The sequence below is a fragment of the Fringilla coelebs genome, assembly GCF_963513975.1.
Source record: "Fringilla coelebs genome assembly, chromosome: 2".
In the NCBI taxonomy this organism is placed as follows: Eukaryota; Metazoa; Chordata; class Aves; order Passeriformes; family Fringillidae; genus Fringilla; species Fringilla coelebs.
Window position 1 is genome coordinate 61,797,845 of NC_140029.1, and position 22,398 is coordinate 61,820,242.

The 22,398-nt window shown below is 38.8% G+C and overlaps 2 protein-coding genes across 2 annotated transcripts in view; one reads left to right on the forward strand and one right to left on the reverse strand.

Annotated features, from left to right (window-relative positions):
* GTF2F2 (general transcription factor IIF subunit 2) overlaps window positions 1–22,398 on the forward strand; it is a 79,478-nt gene that overhangs the window by 24,135 nt on the left and 32,945 nt on the right. Inside the window, exon 6 of the mRNA XM_084227018.1 lies at window positions 12,783–12,864. Coding sequence (XP_084083144.1) covers window positions 12,783–12,864 — 82 coding nt within the window. The remainder of the gene's footprint in view (window positions 1–12,782; window positions 12,865–22,398) is intronic.
* Window positions 1,890–2,663, reverse strand: KCTD4 (potassium channel tetramerization domain containing 4; the record flags this gene model as incomplete). The annotated part of the gene is made up of 1 exon (XM_084227019.1): window positions 1,890–2,663. The coding sequence occupies one exon, from the start codon at window positions 2,661–2,663 to the stop codon at window positions 1,890–1,892; it is 774 nt and encodes a 257-aa protein (XP_084083145.1).

A 22,398-nucleotide genomic window follows, 5' to 3' on the forward strand; every position in this document is an offset into this window, starting at 1 on the left:
GGGAGGAGGGAAGATGACACATGCTTGTGGCACATGTAAACAATAGTATTTTACTATGTCTCTTTTGTATGTATATAATTAATGCATTTGGACAAATTCAGAGAAGTTTTGGGATACATGGACAGTTCTTCAGCTTGTATGCCTCAAGTATAAAGTAATCTGATTTTTAAACATTGGAGTCTGGAAAAGTTCCACTTAGAACCATATTTTTTATAGAACCACATTTTTTGTGAACTGTAAGTCTGTAATAGGAGGATTAGATAGAAAACATCATAATTTCTAGACAGTGTATTCATTCTGATGGACTATTCTGGAGAGGTTGAATTGCCCCATTTGATGAAATCATATTGGAGTATGTTTCAATCACTGCTCCCTAGTCTGGAGATGTAGCATCACTGTAGTAATTCATCTCTAGCAAGGGACCTAGTTAACAGCACCTGTTGTGTGTTAAAAGTGAAAAAGAGTTTCATGTTGAGGGATAAGTGGACCTTGCATTTGTATTCTCAGCTCTTGATACTTAGGATTGATTTGTTCCCCCTAAAATTCAAACCACAACTGTTCTCAGCCTGTCTTCTGTTAGCTGTTGTCCTTGGTTGTCACTTCTAGTATGGATTGTAATGCCTTTTGTTGACATTATTTTTTCCTGTATAAAATCAATGTTTTGTGAAACTGCTTAGTTGATTTTTTTCTTTCTTTATAAGTATTTTACTTGAATTTTGGGTTCATATAAGGTGAGAATGATGATTGGTTTCAATGACAAACAACTCTTAGAGTTAGTGCTGCTTCTTCTTGCCTTTTGTGATGATTTTTCAGGTTACTTTTGTGAAATTATTGGTTTGTAATACTTGTGTTTAAATTAGTTAAAGTTGTTCTATAGAAACTATTAAAACTTTGTTTAAAATATCAATTAAAAGATTTTATAAATAGTGGAGATGAAGAGAATGAAGGTATTTATTCCATTACTTAGAGTGAATTGTCTTTAATGCCAGCAGGTGGTCTGTTCAGAACTGATAGTACTCATTGCATTTAGTAAGCCGCTGTGCAAAGCAAGGGCTCTGTTCACTGCCTGTCCTTATGAGCACAAATGATTGCTAGAAAATACGGACTGTGGCATTGTTGGATGCCAATACTGGAAACCTGTTACACTAAACTTAATGTCAAATACTTTTGTTAGCTATTTGATATGTATGTGTGATTAGAAAATTTAACATTCTGTGCAGATTGGACCGAATTCCTATAATAAAATTATTCTCCCCCAGCATTATTTTGTTGTTTGACATATTTCTGGCGGCCTTAGTGTAGTAATATGGTATAAATTTGGGGTTAAATGAGTTGAGAAACCATTTAACTTAAACATTAAGTTGGTTATTTTAAACTCTCTTGCAATCTTGTTTTTTGGAATTTCAGTACAATAGATTACCATAAACACTAATGAACAGTCAAAATCATTTATTCCAGTTAAAATCCATTCTTAATATGTTATAAGCAAAACATACTTTAAGCCTGCTTATTATCTGAAAACACTCTCACTGCTGTTCAGCAGAGCAGTTAGGTATATGCACGTTCATCACACAGGTACACAAAAATTCAGCCAGACTCTCCGGTTGAAAGACACCATTGAGAAAACATATTACAAAGAGCATAAAGCATTCCATGTGTTTACAATGTTAGCAGATAATTCTTGTTAAATTCAGGCATAAAATTTTCATTCAGCTTAAGTAAGCCAGAGATAGATGTCATTATGAGATTTACATACCATTAGCTCACATCAGTTGATTAGCAGCTGAGCTCTGTGGTACAGGGCTAGTTTGATGCATTATTTGTGATGCCAGGAGGCTGCAGCTCAGGGAGGTTTACTGGCTGCGTGCTCGTTGCCTTTGCCTTTGTGATTACTTGATAAAATGCAGTGCATCACTGTGAACAATCGACCCTCTTGAACAGTCCAGACTGGTGAGCAGTCTAAATCCACATTTTAAAGCCGTCATTATAGCCTCAAATTTAAGAGTTTCCAGGGTGCAGACAAAGGTGTTGTCCTCCTTCAGTACCAATCGTGTACCGTTTTCAGACTTTATGAAGTACTTGAATTGAATAATATTTGAAGATACTGAAAACTCCTCTGGAAATCCATCCAGCCTGCTTTTGGACACCAGTACAATTCTGGATTTTATTTTTGCAATGAATTCAGGAGCATTACAAAAGATTCTAAGTCCTTGTGAACGGTCGTGGCTGTCAGTTATTTCCAGGAAAGTAGTCTCTCGGGATGCTAGCTGTTCCTTCTCCCACCTTGATTTCACTGCCTCTGAGAGTACCTTAAGCTGGAAAAATTCGGCTTCTTGTGCCAAAAGTTGATTTTCTCGAAACCCCTCTGGCAGAAGAAGTTCTCCGTTCCGTAGGAAGTTGAGGATGTGTCTAAAAAGGAGTCCATCTCGGTCTATGAAGTAATGACCATCTGCATCAAATGGGCACATTATTCTTCCATTTATGATCCCCTCCAGGAAAGAATCTGGATACTTGGTTAGTGTCTGTTTTTGTGTGATATATAGATAACCACCGACATTCAGAGTAATCAGAGACGTTTTATAGTCCTTGTCTAGCTCGGAGCTTTCAGAGTTGCTGTTTTTTTCTTCGCATTCGTTTTCTCTCCTGCTTCCTTTTCTCTCCATTATTGAAGCTAGGACAACAATACAGCTATCCTGCTTTGCTTTTGTCAGCTTGCAAAGAGGATGTTTCTTATTAAAAAGCACCTTTATTCAGCTCCAGCTCGATGTTGGAATGGAAATGCTGCTCGCATTGCTCCGACTGTCAGCTTGGGTTTGCAGTAGGTGGCGTATCAGCTGTGTGTGCAGGGAGATAGCAGGAATATGACTGTAAGAGAGAATTTGCATTTAACTGTGTAAGGGAAGAAGCGTATAACAACTGTTTGTTTTATTTCTTTCCCTTACGTCTAAGTAGTTTGCATAGCTTAGGGGGTTCTGTACAGAAATACATACTGCTATACTAAATGGCAACTTATTTTTAATACTTGAAGATGTATTTGTATTGTCAGCTGGCCAAATCATATTTTGTACTTATGGTGTTAAACAGCTTCATTTGTGTTTCAAGGATTTTTTATTTTCACAAAGCCTGTTTTTTCACGTTGTTTCTTAGTACTGATTACAGTACCTGATGCATACAGCAGGACAACACAGAAATGAAAGGTGTCCCTGTGTGTATAAGGGGGGTGTCATCTGTGGAATGTGTGCACATGCATGTCACTTCTTTATCGGGCACGTGTGCAGCAGAAAGATGTTTCCACAGAAGATACCCTGAAAGTGGTGCTAAGGACTTGTTCATCTGACTGTTCTAAGTTCGGGCAAAATCTTTTATTTGTCAAAGGACCTGTCCTCACCACCATAAGAACAGCAGCCTGATTAGGTTTTGCTTTTTCCCTTCCTGTGTGCCACAGACAAAAACAGTTTTACAGGGAGGATTTACAATTTATATTGATGATGGGTTTTAAGTCACCAGGGCTGTCTAGCATCAGTTGGTCCTCTTGATACAAAAACTCAGCTGCCCTGTGGAACAAAGGGCTTGTGTGGCTACAGATAGCTTTGAACATCACATAACACCATAGCTTAGCAACACTAGGGCAGAGGGAGGCAGAAACATCGGCACAGCACGCTGAAATCAAATACCTATCTTCTCTCTTGTACTTTGAGCCTCTCAGTTGCCTCCTAGAAAAAGATTTCCCCTTTAAACATTTGCAGTTTGGAGCAGGAAAGGAAAAGCTCTCCACACATCTCTATGGGCGTTTCCTTGGGGAGTGGACAGATGGGAGCCACTGCATGCATTCCCCAGCACGGGTGGGAGCAAAGGCTTTTCTTGGGTTAGATCTGGAGAGGAGGAGGTTCCATCTTTTTCAAGATGTATTTTTCACTTTACAGATAGATGTATCCTGCTTTGTCTGACTAGCAGTGGAAGCAGATTATTTTTCTGTAAATTCTTCTGCTCTAAGTATCTTATTCCTACTGCTCCCACTATCTGTAAGGTTGTTTATTGATACCACAGAGTAATCACTGTACTATTTTATTATTTGTTAACCGACTCCAGTGAAAATAAATGTTTTTCTCTCACTCTTCTCCTTGCCAGGGTATCCTATCCCTAGCGTTGATGTGCTAATTTTTTCTGCTGCTGTATATGATATATTAAGCAGGTATTATTAATTAGGTTTGATTTACCATGAATTAGTAATGCTTTTATTTTTAATTCTTTGATGCTATGGATATATTTAATTTAACTTCAGTCAGAGATTTCAATCAGTTTCTAATTTTTAAACATTTGGACTTTTTTTCAAGATTAACTCCTTTCACTAATTACTAAGGTGTTCAAGTTACTGAATTAGTAACTGAGAAAATGAAAAAGCCAATTAGTTTCAAGTAAGATTTTTTTTCCATTACAGGAGACATTAATTCAAATTTATTTTATCGTCAAGTGATGGAAAATTCTTAATGTGCTTAGATCGTGCATAACTAAAACATTGAACCATCTTATTGTCTGTTAAACCTTAAGAGAATGATTGGTGGTTCTTTCATCTCACACAGTGAACATGAAATATTTTGAAGCTGAGCTAGGAGCATCCTGGTACAAGTGACTAGGGATTTCCAAGGAGAGAAGGGATTTGCAAAAGACAAGAAATTTTCCATGTCCAGTTAAACTGTCTGCATTTTAACAGACAGAATTTACAGAACAGTGTGCGTTCTCTTTTCATCATCTTCTCAATGTTCTAACACTTGCAGTTGATATTTTCCACTTCTGTGAAGAAGTAAGTATTCTTTAAAAGATCATGCAAAATCATTTTAGTGGTTTGTATGATAAAATATTCAGAATGGATTTGGTGTGGAAAATATACTCTGTGGAGTTCATGAATATTTACACTTAAACCTTTGAGACTTGAAAAATTTAGAGCTGCTGTAAAATTTTCATCCCCACAAACCCATGTAGCTTTATTTCACTGCAGCTGACAGTCATCTGTAACACAAAACTAAAGCATGGCATTTCTCAGTAAAAATTTTCCACTTTCTGTGTCGTACTACAAGACTTTAAAAAAAAGCCCTAATTCTTCCTTTGCCCTTGGTGATACATATGGTATTGTAGTGCATGTAATTTTAGTAGGACGGTTTCGTAAAACTTATTGCTTTTTGAAGGTGTAGCTATGCTGGACTTCCTTTTTTTCTGTCCTTTTGTCCATGCACTGAAAGACCATCCAAAAGTTCATTTTGGCAAAGATACAGAAGTATTTCTTGCAATCAAGTTGGAGACTTTGACCATTTTTGTCCTCTTAGAGTCTTTTGTGTTGTGTACCAGTCAGTCTGTGATAGCTGAGACGTGCCAAGTGCATCCCAGATCTTCCTGCTTCCCACTTGGGTTGAAATGGAGTAGCTTGCTGCTGGATGCTTTCCTCTGTTGTTAGTGAACTGTTTATGCCCTATCCAGTTGAAGTGTGGGGTAGCACTCCTGAAGTGACTGCTGCTTCACGAATTTTTAGTGTCACCTGTATGCTGGGTTTGCCATTGAAGTAGGCAATAGTGCTGGAATCCAGCAATTGAAAGGATATTGTTTTGGTTTCAGATTAAGTCAGGAAACACACTGAGCACCCTTGTGCACACTTAGGAGAGCGGCTATAGTAGTAGTACTCCCTTCCCAAGTTACATACGCTTTGGGTTGCAGCAGAAGGGCAATCCACAGAGATTTCCAGGTTCTCGCTCAGACAAGCTGTCCTGAAGACAGTGAAAATTCAGTGCTGGTGTCTAGCAGCTGCACAGAAAAACGAAACTTAGGAAGAGGGGGCTAGGCATCTGCCCCTTCTTCTGCCCTACATGTTTCCTTTTGGAAAATAAGTTCACTCTCACTCACTTCTACCCTCTTCCTGAACCTCCTGGTCTCCAAGCTTGAGGATGCCGTGGAGCTGAGGATTCAGGACCAGAATACGCCATGGAAAAGTTGATGCTTTACCAATGGTTCAGCTTCCTTGCCTATCCAAAGAACATCAGCTTTACTGACAGCCTGCTGTCAGTAAAAATAACCTGGGTTACAGAAACCAGCTAAATTTTTTATTAGAGTACAAAAGAATATGAGGAAAATTCTCAGCTATTAGAGGGAGAGAAATTCAGCAGTGTATTAAGAAGCCATGCTAATGCAATCTGTTAGGGTTATTGAGGCAGTTTGCTAGTCATTTAATGTCATATCACAGAAAATTAGACATGTTGTCGGACAATTAGACCATTCAGTAGCTCTTTTCTCACAGTGTTGGTAGCATAGAAATTCTCATTTCAAAAATTTCTCCAGATGTTGATTAACAGCTATTGAAGACAAGCTCTACATAGTAATTAAAATTAAAGATTTTCAAACCAGCAAGTCTGAATAATTAGCATTCAAGAGTTTCTGAAGGGCTGTCTAAGAAACTGTCAAAGTTGCTGTTGATATTTTTAATAATTTTTGAGCACTACAATTCTACAAGACTGGAAAAGCAAATGCTGTGCCAATATCTGAAAGATGAATTAGATGAGACAGGTATTTAAATATGAAAAGGTACTGTATGAAGAATGATAAAAGATATGACTTGGGAATCAATCAGTTAAAAAATAAGGGAGATTAATATGCTAATCAATGTGTGGAGAGAAAATGGGTGGTACCAATTTTTTTGCCCTTTTTTTAAAAATTAGAATTTGTTCAGCAAAGCAGGTGATGCTTTTTTCTGATAAATCCTTCAGTATGTTTCATTTGTCATTTTGTAGTAGAATATAAACCACCTTAGTTTCCCTATCGTTGAGCTATACAGAACTTAACCTGCAGGCTTCAAACTGGCAAATGTTGAGCAGAAAATTGTCCCTCAGATGTTGCTGTGATTTGGTTCTTGTCCAATTTTTTTCTAGTGAGTGATTGAGGAGGTTGTTGCTGATGATTTTGGAGATGATACACCTGAGAGTAAAATCAGTAAGGTGATACATTGATGATGCAGAACAATTTGGATAGTTGGTTAGGATAACATTTTATTATCACCAAATACAAAGTTTATATGCCCAGGAATACACTGTAGACAGAGCTTGCAGTATTTATGTTTGCCGGAGAGTTGGGGCAGAGGTTCTGATCTATGTATAATAGGTCATTGACAGCTGAGCATGAGTTCTGTACAGCGGTCAGTAAAACAAGCATAGAATGTATCACTGGTTGCCTAAATAATGAAATGCTGAATGAAGACCTGGAGAGCCTCTTCTGTAGTTGCATAGCTACCAGGGGAGGATGGTCTGAGAAGGGCACCAGCTTTGAGGCAAGAGAGGTGCCACAAAATGCCTTTGGTCTGTAACAGCAGAGCTGAGGTCTAGTGAAGGAAGGGGCTGTTCCTTGTCCAGCCAAGACATGGGCTGAGGTCTAGTGAAGGAAGGGGCTGTTCCTTGTCCAGCCAATGCATGAGCTGAGGTCTAGTGAAGGAAGGGGCTATTCCTTGTCCAGCCAACACATGGGCTGAGGTCTAGTGAAGGAAGGGGCTGTTCCTTGTCCAGCCAAGACATGGGCTGAGGTCTAGTGAAGGAAGGGGCTGTTCCTTGTCCAGCCAATGCATGGGCTGAGGTCTAGTGAAGGAAGGGGCTGTTCCTTGTCCAGCCAACGCATGGGCTGAGGTCTAGTGAAGGAAGGGGCTGTTCCTTGTCCAGCCAACACAGAAGCCTGGGAAGCTGCACAGTGATTTAAGTGAGCAGTGTGAGCTTACCAGGACTTCTGACTCGGATGCTGGTATGCTGGTTTTGGCTGAGGTTAACTTCACAGTGGCTGGTATGGGGCTGGGTTTTTGATTGTTCTGAGCACAGGGTTGATAATACAGAGATGTTTTTGTTATTGCTGAGCAGGGATTACACAGAGCCAAGGCCTTTTTGGCTTTTGTACTGACACCCTGGTGAGGAAGTTAGGGGTGCATGGAAGGTTGGGAGGAGACACAGCCAGGACAGGTGACCCAAACTGACCAAATGGATGTTCCAGACCATGTGACACCATGCACAGTATATTAAGTGGAGGAAGAAGGAGGAAGAGGGGGGACATTTGGAGTGATGGCATTTGTCTTCCCAAGTAACTGTTATATGCAGTACAGCCCTGTCTTTATCTCAGCCCATGAGTTTTCCAGCTTTTACCCCAACTTTTTTCCGCTGATTCTCTCCCTGATCCTGCTGGTAGGGCAGTGAGTGGCTGCACGGGGCTTGTTTGCTGGCTGGGGTTAAACCACGACAGCTGGGAAGCAACGGCCCATCTTCTAACAGCTGAGGAACTGGAGGCACACGTGCCCACAGCCTGGCCTTCCTGCACTTTCATCTCCTTTTTCCTACTGCCAGAGAACCGTGCATCCTGAGTGTGGCCTTCTTTTTTCCTTGGCACCACTCACAAGGCAGAGGAGCTGGTAAGCTCCAGAACCTTACCCGCCTGCTGTCAAGTCTGGCTGTGAGAGACAATATCTCAGGAAAGACGTACATGAACTGGACTTTCTCAGGCCAATAGGAATGATTAAGAAGCTGAAGAATTGGCATAATGGAAGGTTCAAGAAAACATGATTTATTTTTATTAGGCTTGATAAAGGTGGAGACTATATAAGTGCTTGGATGGGCAGAAATGCTTTTCTAGCAGGCTCTTCAACTTAGCAGTCAATGGCCCAACAAGACGGTGGCTGGAAATCGAAGCTGAGTGCAGTCAGACTAGAAGATTGATACATTAAAATCTCCAAGCCAGTCTATCTCTCTCTCTCTCTCAAAACTACAACAAGCCAACCCTTATCAGACCATCTACTGCACAATTCCAGTAAATTTCTCTCCTGCCTGTTTATTAACATTGGCTTAAGTGTTTCTACCGTATTCTGTTCTTTGATAATGATTGTCAGCAGGATTCCAAACTGGAATCTGTGTTTCCCCAGCATATCTATAATTTCACTGAGACAGTAGTTGAAATTGCTCTATGAACTGGCACCGGGGCATTCAGGCAGGGAGGTCAGGGTGAGCATGCATTTGGCAGCTAATGATGAATGTATGGGTTCCTTGGAGGAGCCTGTCTGGATCTGCACTAAGAGAGTACTTTGTACCTGCCAACACATGTTGGGCATTTAAGAGTGTGAGGCTCTTGGGAAAATGTCTTATTTTCCCTTCTCATCATTGATCTCAGCTAGTCTTTCAGACCTATTTATTTACTTTGTACTATCTACTTTGAGTAGGTGTTTTTAACAGGAAGCTACCAATTCCATGCCTTATTCATCCATTACCTCCTAGGCTGATGTGACTATGGAAATATCAAGGCAGATGTGTAGCATTTTGGATATCTTTTCATTGCATCTCTGGTCCTGCAACAGTTAAAGACAGACCCAAGTCTGAATTTGAGTTTGGTGACTGTCGTCTAAGTAGGCTACAATGGGAATAAAAACTGTGTTCCCTCACTACAGTCTTGCATCCAGGGGTTTGCATGTATCTTTGTGTATTCTTCTAGACTCTAAGGTTGTGTTTAAGTCCCAAAGAGGGTCCTGGGAAAGTGGGACATAAGCCTTGGTGTTTGGATGTGGATGCTCTTAGCAGACAAGCTTAGCTGCAAGGTGGTGTTTGGGAGACTATGCACAGCCTTGTGCATTAAGTGATTGGAACATTTTGTCTGGATTTGACTGCAAAAGTCAAATCTGGATCAGTAGTAATTAAAAGAGGGTATTGGCCAAGATATCAAAGATGAGATACCAGAGAACTTGTTCCTAGATTAGATTCCCTAACAGTGTTAAAGGACAGGTTGGCTGGGGCTTTGAGCAAGCTGGTCTAGTGGAAGGTGTTCCTGACCATTACAGGGGGGTTGGAACTGAGTGATTTTTAAGGCCCTTTCTAACCTAAACTATTGTGTGATTCTGTGGTAATATTAAGGACATGTTTAATTGGCATGTTCATTTTCTAAATAGTTAGTGGGTAGGAACTCTCTGCTTTACTGATCCTGATCCTTGAAACCTAAAAATGATTTGAAAATTGTGCAAGGTGTAGGGAGATTGATAGTGACATGTCAGTGTTCAGGCAGCTAGGTTAGATGGTTCAGATGAATATAGGTTAGCTAGCCTTGAAACCTGTACCATAGAAGCGAGCAGAAAAATTGTTATGGAGTTCAAGAGGTATAAGATTGGAAATGTAATGAATGCTAGCAAATATGGCTTTATGTAAAGTTTTTCTGGTCCAACAAACCTAATTTTGTTTGTTTTGAAGATTATGAGTTTAAAGTAACAGCACCTTTGCAGCCTGCTTAGCATTTCATATTGCTTGTAGTCTAGATCCTTGTGAAATTCTGATTTATATTAAAAAAGAAACTAAAACAAGCACAGAACAAGATTAAAAACTAGCTGACAATTATCAGAAAGGAATTATGAGTAGGAAGCCTCTTGAATTGTAGTTTGAAGGGCTTACTCCAGGATTAGCAAGAAGGACAGTGGTAAGTGAGAATCAATGCCTATAAAATATGTCATGATTGACACAAATGCAGGTCAGACAGTGCATAACTATGACAAGACTGTCATAGTGTGACTGGGATTGCTTAATTCACAGAATCTGTTTTAAAGACAGCGTGTTTTCACCAAGCCAAAGGCAATTATACACCTAGACAATGCAGAGCGCATAGGTAAAATGTGAGGCTTAGAAAAGACTCAAAATAGTTGAGTTAGTAATATAATAGCCAGTCAACTCTGCAAACCCCCAGAACTTGGTTTTTAGAGACAAATTGATCTTAACCCAGTTTTAGCCATCTAAGAATGAAGCAGTCATGGTACACAGACACCGTGTGCTCCCTCCTCCAAAGAAAACCTATAAAGAAACCCACCAGAAAATAATTTAATTCTAAAAGAGATAGGACCATTTTTTTCCTGACAGTATCCCTTCCTCCCTCTCTCTGCTGAATTTATAGGTTCTAAATAACGTTCAAATGGCTTAAGTTAGGCGAGAGAAATTCCAGCTCCTGTATCTGTTATTTTACTTCCATGTATGGTTTTCATAAAATCAGTTCAGTAGTATTATGTCTGGTTTCTGGTCTCTATTATCTTAAAACATCATTTTGAGATTGAGCAAGATGCAAATAAGAAACCCCAGACTGATTTGAGTATGGCAAAAATGTCTTGTAATTAGATAATGCATGAGCCTAAATTTATTGAAAAGGTGATTGAGAAGCAACTTGATAACGATTTGTAAGTACTTTCAAAGGGAGAAAACACCAGGTACTGAAAGACTCTTTACCATGGTATAGAAAGTAATGAGAAAAACCAACTGCTAGAAGCTGAAGCCAAATTCTTATTAGAAATTAAGCAGCAATATTAGTACCACTTTAGCCACAAATAAGTTACTATGTTCTGTGAAGAAGAAAGACTATACAATTTTTCTGTCCGTGATACATAAGAAGTCAGGCAAATTTGCCAAGTTGTCTCTTTTGATTGTTAAGCTGGGAGTCTACAAAATCACAAGTGTTTTAAAACAAATTTTCTTCTATTTCATTCACACTGGTCTGAAAAAATATGGCTTTCTTACTGCTTTCAAAGATTTAGTTTGAATCAATCCAATAAATTTTAGATTAAATAATTTTAAAATACATAATGTCTAAGTAATTGCTTGTGGCATTATTCAAGGAGAGCAGACTTAAATGCCCAGATGTAGTAATATTTCTGTCTATAAGGTGATAGGAAATCCAGAGGTGTCTCAGAGTGCCTTGGGTTACTTGGACATCAGTATTTCAAAGTGTTATTTTACTGTGACATTGCCAGGAGAAGGTGACAATGACAGTGTTGTGCTCTCAGAAGGACGTTTTAATACTGAGAGCTAATCAAGCCCTTAAAACTCATCCTTTCTTGTAATGCAAGGCTGTTCCAGAGGTGTTTGTTTAACACATATTGCGCTGGCTATGCCCAATACAGGTGGATAAGTCGACATGCGCTCCTCCCACATCCACACATCATGCGCTAGAACATTGTAGTAGAAGTGAAGAAGTTTGCCCAGCATTGCTTCTCTCTTCATTTCTGCATTAAGCTGCTTTTAATTTTTGGGTTTACCTGCCTTTGTGGTGTAGGCTGCTACTGCTCTGTTAGTCATCGTTGCTTTAGGCAAAAGGTGGTCACGTAGGGTAACAAAGTGACTGTGTCACTTTGTGGTGAATGTACAGAGAGGAGTATTACCTAAATACATGTATGTGGTATCCTAGATTACTTACTTCTTTTCCCTGACTGTTACCATCTGTGGTATTATTACTTTTTTTGCATTGTGTTCCTTTAGTGTACTTTTTAAAAAATTTGTAACAAGAGGAAAATGTGGTACTATTTTTCTGAGAATAAGAATAAAATTAGCTTTTATTTTATCTTCCACTAGTTTTGGATACTTTGATTATTAGATTCTCTTTGTAGATTATTTTTTTCATAGTCACTGATTGTATTAATTGCCCATTTACAAAAAAGTTCCTAGATAATAATCTGAGTGCAACATCTAGAGCAAGGAGTTGCAATCTCTTATTTAAAATTTGATCTCTGTGATTCATTCTTAATATGCAAAACATCTGAAGGCAAAACAAGAAGTCTAGGGTATACCAGCTATGCAAACATGGTTTTCCTGCTTATGTCTTTGGTGTCTGAATAGCAGAGATTTTAGAACTTGATTTGAGAACTTAGAATTATGTTATATTTAGTAAATTCTTAATTAGTGAAAAATAATTCAAATGCTGACCATCTTGGTGGATCTTGTTTTAATGTCCAATTTTACTTCATTTTCTTTTCATTCTAGATAAACTTGCCTTGGAAGGAATAGTGGTGCAACGTGCTGAATGCAGACCTGCAGCTAGTGAAAATTATATGAAGCTGAAAAGGTAGGAGTCCTTCATGACAAATGATATGTGCTGTATGACTTTGGTGCTTTTATTATTGCCTTACTAGGGGAGGGTGATTTCAGCATTTTGTGGTCTTACACCATATATACACAGAATCAGAACTGATCTGCTTTTGGGGTGGGTTTACTCTAAGGAGATAGTGAAGGCTGCTGGGGGTGTTGTATCTCACTCTGGTTTTGTTTGGTGGGATGATGCAGACTTCTGCATCCCATCATATGCAAATCTCTTACTAGAGCACATGTACCTTTTCATATCTGGACATATGACTATTCAAATGTGATTCAAGCTGAATTTCCTGAAGACTTAAGGGATAACATTGGTCTGCTTGGGGTGCACTTCTTGAGTGTGGGTTTCTGTGGATCACCCAAGTTTAATTCCACTTTACACTGTGCCGTGCTAGACAAAAAGGATCTCTGAAAAGACATTTAAAATGTCCAAAATAGGAAAGAGTATCTGGAGAAGTGCTGGACCTAAACTGGCATGGTTCTTAGAACAGGTGGTGACTGAAAATAGCGGAAGTAGCATGGACACCACAGCACACACATTTAACAGGATCATTTAGTGACTTCTGAAAATTTAAGCAAATACCTGTAGAATTTACCATGTGATTTATATACCTTATGGGTAATTACCTTGATGATGTTCTCTAGTAATCAGATTTGGGATTGAATTGTGCTTTATATTAAGTCCATCTTTATATATTTTAAGTATGTGGGTTTTCATTAAATCACCTTTTTAAACTGTGAGTTTGTTGTAAATAGAGAAATTCAAAGCAGGAAATTTCAGGAAGAGAATTGTCTGTGACTGGTTTTAAAATTGTCAAAAGAAACATAAAATGCAAAGGGACATTTTTCTCTGATGCCTGATCTGATTTCTATGTATCATATACATTTTCAGTATCTCGTATTTTATTAACCTTCTCTGTCATCTAAATTGCTCCAGTATTTCCTTACAGACTTCATTCAGTTTTGACATTTTTTGACATTTTATGTTCTAGCTGTTGGAAATTACTACCATAAGTTTGTTCCTGTACAGTGAACTACTTAGTTTCAGACTGAGTTCTATGATTGCTGTCATGGTTTTTGTTATCAGTAGGAAATGGAGATGAGGCAAATGTAATGTTTTAGAAAAGGACTCATTTCAATCTGGCAATTTTAAATATACATGAATATAGAATATAACATGTATATGCTTCATACTTGTTCTAATCACAGATTTTCTGATCTAAGTGCTTTTTTGCATTTTGTACATAGTTGATCAGATAAGCTTCCTCTGGTAAGGCCACAGAAGGAGACCAAAACAGAACTGATAGCTTTAATTAAGTACTACCCAAACATTGAATTTTTCACTGTTCTACTTTCTGTCACGCATGCATGGATGCAGCCCCTCCTGGTATTCAGTTCTGTCATGTTCTACTGCTATAGGAGCTGCAGAAGTACAAACACAAAAGCACATTTTGTCTCTGAAAACATTGGCAGGTGAAAACAGTGGTACTGTTGTTTTTTCCTTCCTCTAGAAAAATTGTCAGGCTGTGTATTCCTACTTTCTAACTTCACATGTTGTTAAAGATTTTTTGCCTTCTACCAAGAAGTTAAAAAAATAGTCTGATCTGCTGAGAATCAGCATGAGATTTAGCACGTCTAGCAGTCAGAGCCTCAGAAGGAATTGGTTTATATCCAAATACTGTATCTGGTATTTGAGTAGTAGGATCTCACTTTTCACTCCCTTTATGCTCTCCCACCCTCAACATGCTACAGTCTGTACATAAAAAAGGTGACAACATTAAATATAAAACATATACATTACAGAGCTGTGTTATATTAAACCATTTTGTTCATTTTTCTATTTACTGTTGTGCTTTATATGAGAGAGACTCTTCAAAGATGGAATTTATAATATTGATAAAACAGAAAGTCTATTATGTAGGCTTTGAGTGCTATAATACTAAGTTGAGTTGGGAAGGAAGTAAAATGAAAAGATAAATGCAGTAGCTTCTAACATTTAAGATCTAGAGAATGGAGCTGCACACTCTCAAAATCTGTAATCACTTTTTTTCTGAGAGCTGGCAGTAACCAAAAAAGATTATATACTTCCTGGTATTAAATGCAGATTCAGATCCTGTCTGTTTTGCTGTCTGCATGTGGGTCGAGGAGATCAGCTGATGGATGCCTGGCATGGCATTGGTTTCCTTGCTGCTCTGTAGCCTTTCATTGTGAGGGTGAAGCGATGGTCTTGTGATGGGCTTGCTGGCAGTTAAGTGGGAGATAAGCGTGACGTGTGGGTTTAAGGGTGGATGATGAAACTACAGAAACTGGTGACATGTGTGAGTGAAAGTGTTAACAAATGTAGTAGTCGGGAAGGTTCTCCCCCCCCCGCATTTGATTTGATTACAGAAAGGATGGAGGTGGCTGATGTTCGCAACACGTTGAATACAAGATACAAATGTGTGTCTAGGGATAGCTACTGCCTAACTAAGGTGAAACAGAGGCTGCGTGACCCTCACTTGGTATTCCATTTTGCAAGTTTTGTTGTCGGCAGATTTACTTAAATTTTTTCAGTTTTCCTGAACTTCACGTTCTAGAAGAGGGACAAATACCATGAAACTCCCACTATCCTGCACTAGTAAAGCTTTGTGCTATTGAACTTCCTGCAAAATTTTTATTAGCAGTGCATTTCTTAATAGCACCTTAATGATTGGTTTTATGTTTGCTGTTATTGAGGCTAGCTGGAAAATAATATATGTGGCTTCCAAGCACCTGTCATGATTTCTGTTTTGTGGGAGTGGATCTCATGATCCCATTTAAAAATATTTGGACTGTGTGGGGAAAAAAGTAGGCAGACCATTTCTAACTTCAGTCAGCTTTGCTGTGCAGTGTCACAGAAAACACTGTGCCTACACTACTCTATGATACTCTGTGATGGTTCCCTTCTTGCCCCATGGAGCCTGTCAGACAGTGGGGGCACATGTGAACTGTGGTAGCAGTGCGTGTGTCACAGGTGGAGGTCACTGTGCAGCACACTCTGTATTTGCACCAGGCTTGTGCCCCCACCATCCATGTCATCCAGGCAGGTTGCCTTGGGCAGGCTCCACATCCTCCCTAGCCAGTCCCACACAAACCAGACTATCTTCTTACTGTAGTCAGTGTTCCACCATGAAGATGCATTGTCTGTGCCTTAATTTTGTCTTTCTGAGGCTTAAGGGATTTTAATTTTGTGATTCCAATGATAAACCACCTTGGATTAATGACCCTTCCAAACAGAGAGATCTTCCAAACAGCTTGTCTGCACTGGGAGGCGTGGGGCACAGGAAGAGAGGAGTTCCCCAGACATTCAGGATCACTTCAGAGTCCAGATGACTTGAGAGGAGAGGAGATAACGATTTTGATACTCCTAAGGAGTATTTGCTATTCACAAAAGAGGGAAACAGGAGGGCTGGGGTTGTGCAGGGCGGAAAAGAGAGGTATAAAACATTCCTTTCTTATTTATTTTAATACACTTTCTAGCGTATTAATTATATTGTTTATGGAAACTGATACTTTTTTAAGTTTTGGAAGAGATCATCGATCTCATCACTGGATCTCAGTTTCCTTCTTTTTGTAAATGCCTGGAGACAGAGGATAAAAAATAGGCTTTGCTGGCTAACTTATGATTCTTCTGTTTTACTTTAAAATGGCTTCATTACAGCATGGCATGAAATTTGCCTTCTTTCTGAATTTTAAGTATCATCATGCCACTTGTACCCATCTCAGATTCCTTCTGCTGCATTAGCTCTTTCTATCCTTTTACTGGTCCTCACGTCCATTCTCTCGATCCCTCTGATCATAGCAAACTCTCTTCTTCCCCAAATCTTTCTCAGTCCCCCTTTCCTGCTTCTCCATTTCCACTTCTCAATTTCCTCATAGAAAAAAATATTTTCAAAAGTATTTGGACCACATCAGTATCTTACACATTTCATTTTAAGATAAAGTTAAGAAGAAAAAAAATCTCTGAGAGAGACTTCTGTAAAGCTGCAATTCAGACTGACATGGTCAAGTTAAGTAGCTTAGAGGCCTAGAAAGGTCTGTGGGACTGCTCAGGTCCTCTCCACTGGGTTGGCTGGGCAGCAGGCTCACAGGTCCCAGAGGAGGTTTTGAAGGCACATGTGAAGTGCAGCTCAAGCAGTTGATGAATTGTGTGATGTTTTTGTTAGCACTTCTGCAACAGTGAAGAATGGCAGGCAAAAAAGGATGAATTCAGTGCCCTTGTTTCATTCTCCAATATGATGCTGAAATGCTGGTCGCCTTTCACAATGGCTTTTGGAATACTCTGGTTTGACTATACCTAACCTGAGTTACTGAAGTCTCACAAACCATACACCAAGTGAAGAAAAAGAAGGAGTCCTTAGGATTAGCAAAAGCCTAGAAGAACCAACATTTAACACTGTCACGCAGGGTCATAATCCCTATAGCTCTCTTAAGTAATTTAAAAACATGTCTTGAAGTGTCATTAGTGAAAACAGTGGTTGCCAGTATGACAGCTTATAACAAGGCTGCAATAATTTTGTGTATCTTCTTGCTTTTTCTTATAAGAGTTTTCTACAGAGAATATAATGAAAGTCCTTATGAAAGCTGCTGGATAGATTGCATGCATAATAGACTTTTAGGAGTAATGGGTTGTAAAACATTCTAGAATAATGAAGTTCCACATTTGAAAAGTCATATTTCTTTGCAACCATATTATGGAGGCCTCTAGAAGTCCTAAAGCTTCATGTTCTAGGTCAAGCAAGTGGAATTAAATTAGTGCAGATGAGATGCTCACCTTTTCTAAAGTACTGAGAGAGTATTGACTGACTGACAGTTCAGTATATTGCTGAAAATGAGCATTATGCCAAGGTTTTGGGGTTTTTTTTTATTTGGTTGGGGTTGTTTAGGGTTTTTTCCTTTTCCCCCTCCCCTAACAAATACTTCCCACTAGCAGAAGAAAATGAGTCATTTGACCACCATGCCACTTCCTATATATTCTTGTATATACGCTGAGTTGGCTATGAATTCCTTTCCAAAATATATAAGTATGCATACATCTCTGCATTTTCCACAAAGGCTGACATGCTGCACAAATGCTGCTCAGTTTATTTGAGGTGGGAAGCCAAATTTATGCAGGGCTGAGATTGCATCTGCCTGTCAGTCAATGTGACCTTGATTTTTCAAGTATCAAAGATCAGTTTCTCTGGTTTGAGGTAAGATTCAGCATAGTAAAAAACCACATTCCTAGGGTGTTTTAAGTTACTCATCAAGTACAAAAAAAAAAATTTTTTTTCATATGATAGAGTATTTCCAATCACAATTTTTCCTGAAGAGTTATGTGCACTTTGTAAAAAATTAATGTTAATCATATTCATGTAGGTTAAGCTGTACTATTAAGATATGTATTTAATATGATTCTTGTGTTCCTGGGCACCCACCAGTTTTTAAGAAATCAAGCAAATAACACTAATTGTGAACAATTGGACTGCAAAGTAACAGACACACTTCAGTATGTGTGTCCATTTTGATTAATTTTTCACATTTTTTACCAGAGTAGTAGAGAGAAGCAAGTAAGAAAAACAAGGTTTAAGTGAGATGAGCTCAGCAGCCCAGAGAAGTGGTTATTCCCTATTTCAGCAGGCAGGAGTGTTGCTTTTGTTTGTTTCCTCTATACTTTTTTTTGTGATCTTAGACTCTTTTCACTGTCCCTTGTCCTTTTCATTTTGCCTGTTGTTTTTTGTTATTTTTACAAGTGGTGTTCTGAGACTGGATTTTAATAGGCCTTTTATATTACCCTGTTTTTTTGTTCAGTGATATGAAAAAGGTTGTAATTTTGGTCGTTGCTTCCAGCCATTATAATGATACTTATAAATAAGGCATAGCCTACTGTTGGTAATGCAGATATTACTGTTGGTAATGCAGGTATTTTATTGTGTTTCTCTTAAATCTGCAGTTGGGTGCAGAAGGTTAATATGTTCTTTTTCACTCCATTGTACTCTTCAGTTTCTTGTAGCCAAGTGTATTTGGGCTAATCTGAGGGGGGTTGGACAGGGGGGACGAGGCATAATTTTTTTGTTTAAAATACACTTTTTAGCATATAAATTATATGGAAACTGATACTTTTTACATTTTGGGAGAGACCATTGATCTGGTCATTGGATCTCAGTTTCCTTTTTTTTGGTAAAAGTCTGGGGACAGGATAAAAAAGTAGGCTTTGCAGGCTGACTTACAGTTCTTCTTTTGTTTTATCTTAATATGGCTTCATTACAGCATGATCTGAGATTTGCCTTCTTTCTGTATTTTAAGTATCATCATTTCCAGGTGAGAATCACAGAACAACAAAATGGTTGAGGTGGGAAGGGACCTCTGGAAGTCATCTGGTCCAAACACCCCTGCTCAATCAGGGCCACCTAGAGCTGGTTGCCCAAGACTGTGTCCAGCTTCCTCTGCATTTCTCTGGAACTGAAATAGCTTCTGAATAGAGAGCATAGTAAATGTGTTCTGTGCCTTTTTAGAAAGGTATGTTGTTAATAGAAGCCTAGCATGAAGGTCATTTTCAGAAAGAAGAGAGATGTTTTGGGATGAATATTTAAGAAGAGTTAATGTCAAATACTTCATGAATTTTTCCTTATACCTCGGGGAATGAAATCAATAGTTGTAATTGGAGAGTTCTCATTGCTCTGAGTTTTTTTTGACATAAAGTTCATGAAACAGAGGCATTGCATTTAAGAACATATCTAGTTTGCCTTTATGGAAATTAGCAAAATAGCATCCATTTCCTTTTTATCTGCTGAAAGGAGTGAGGCTAAAAATAGTTGCCCTAGAGTATGTTCAGGCTTCAGTCGTAGCCAACTTCTTCAGGCCGGAAGAAAGCCTCACTCAGTACCAGTGCTCAGCACCAGAAGTTCTGGATATTTATAGTTCTAGTAAACCGTAATGTCAGGGGCACTGATTCCTTCTCTTGAAGTGCATTGTACGACACCAGAGTCCTTGGTGTCGTACAGCGCTGGAGGTCCTTTAACAAGGGCAAACAATAATTACAAAGGTGTCTCTGCTGCTAAGGTGCTTTCCAGATTTCAGTGAGGGACTTGTTTAGTACCTAGGAACATAGTTCCTCTTCCCAGGGTAGCACATTCCTTTTCGTCCTCTTTTCCATCAGTAATATGAAAGTCACACTATAGTGGGTGAAAATCTGGGAGTTCAGTTTTAACTACCATGACTGATCTGGTATTACTGATGTAAATAAAAAAGCTCATTTCTTCATCAGTATCAGCATTCTCTCTGTTGCAGAGCTCACTGAAGCTCATGGATTTCTTACTGGCCACCATTCCAAATGCTGTGTACTGCCAGTGTTCTGGATTCTGCAAAACTGCTTTGGCAACTGCCAGCTTGACAAGCTCAATTTTTCACAATATGTAGAATGTCAGCACCATTCCACATCTTCTATTTTTAAGCTGCTTTGTTCACATACTACTGATGATATTTGGAGTTTGTAACGGATCAGTAGACTGGTATTGTCCAACAGTTCCCTGCTTCAAAAGAACTCCAAAAATTCTATGATATCATTGAGTACTAAAAGCTACCTGGTGCAGAATCAAGGATTAGAATCATTACGGGGCAAGTTCTGTTGCTGATGTATTGATTTCCTGGCTTATCAAAACATTTCTGAAATTTATGAAGCTACAGGAAGGCACTGAGACAGTAGTCTGAAAGGTGGCAAGGTGCCCATGTGTCCCTCCTAATAGGACCTGTTACTTGGGATGTCAAGTTCAAGGAAATTCATAGATGGCAAACTGTCCATCCTCTGTTTCAGATTCTTTTTTAAAGGAATGTCTGTTTTAGGATTCTAGCGCTTATCAAACTGGGTTTCCCTGTGATCAGTGGGTGATTTAATTCCTGAAGACATGGCAAAATTCCAGTGGGAGCTTAAGTCCCAGAGTGCCATAGGACCAGGTACCATGGAGGAAATACGTGGAGGTACCTCCTGTGCTCCTTAAAGGCTCTGTAGGTAGAAGAGATGCCAGCTTTAGAAATTAATCACAGCATTGCATTTTATGGAAGACTCTTTCATTCTCCAAATGCCTCAGATATTAATACAAGATACTGAAGCACTGCAACAATCAGTTAGTACTCAGGCACAATCCTGAAATGTTTTCCAATAGGGAGGAAATTGTGCAGCCACCTGCTAATGCTTGAGTCTGGGATGTTTTTAAAAAGGCTTTGGAGTTGATTTCAAATTAATGCCATGAAATGGAAAAGAGCAGTAAATTACTTCCTTTTGCTTTAAGCAAGAGATATAATGTAAAATTCTTTGAAATTCACTCATCTAGTCTGCTTAAACTCACTTTTTTTCCCTTGAATCATCTGGCTAGAAAAAATGGGATTGCCAGTATCAAAGGCCAACAAATTATACTTCAGCTGCAAATACAATGAAGGAACTTTAAAATCATAGGAGCCTTGTTTACGCTTCAAATCAAATGCAAATAATTTTCAGTAATGTTTTTCACAAAAACTCTTCTACAGACTGTTACTTCCCACAGCTTGAAAGAAGCAGAAATTAATACAAAGGGCCCCTACCTGAAATATTTCTTATGTACATTCATGTGCATACACAAATTTAACAATTTCATATAAAAACAATGGCTCGCAAATTCTTTGTTCTTTCCATGCCTTCATTTAAATACAGATATGTCTGCATATGGCCTTAAGAAAAACATATGCTGCCGTTTTCAGTTACCATTGCAAGACTGACGTAATTTTGAGAGAATGAGATGGTTTCTCTTTGAAATGGTATTTTATCAACGGTATTTATGATTTAAATGTCAGTTTTAGTGATGTGTAAGTCCTGAAAGTATTCATTGAGTTTGAAATTTTCAAGCTGCTTTGTGCTTTTTAATGAAAAATATTTTTAATTGAACCTTGTATACAATAATTGCGCCATTCCTGAAGTCTGTTACGATGTTTTTGCTAGACTGTTGCCTCCTTTGTTTGTAGTCAGTAGATTTGCCTGGGATTTAATCACTGTAATCACAGATACCAAATTTTTGTATCTGTGATACCTTACTGAAAATTTTGCACTGTGCACTAAGCCACCACCACCATTAGGACTCAACACAAATACCTCTGTGCTAGTAGAAAGAGTATTACAGCTCAAATCTGGCTGTATGTTTGTTGAATAGTACAGTGAAACTTACAGATCTGATGTGCTTTATCCATACCTGGGATGGAAATGAGACGTTTTTTCTGAGCTAACCTTGTACTTTGAATGCTGTGATGACCCCAACAGGGAAGCATGAAGAGCACTCATGGACTCCACTGTTCAGTTCCTCTCCTGCTGGCCCTGGCAGAAAGCTGGAACTGCACGCAGCTTTGTGACAACTACCAGTGATCATTAAGGCTTAGGGTCAATGTTACTTTAGTTTATAATTTTGTTTAAGTTTCTTCTGTAGAACACATAAATGTATGATAATGTACATATTCTGCACCTGAGGCAGGGCATCCCCAGTATCAG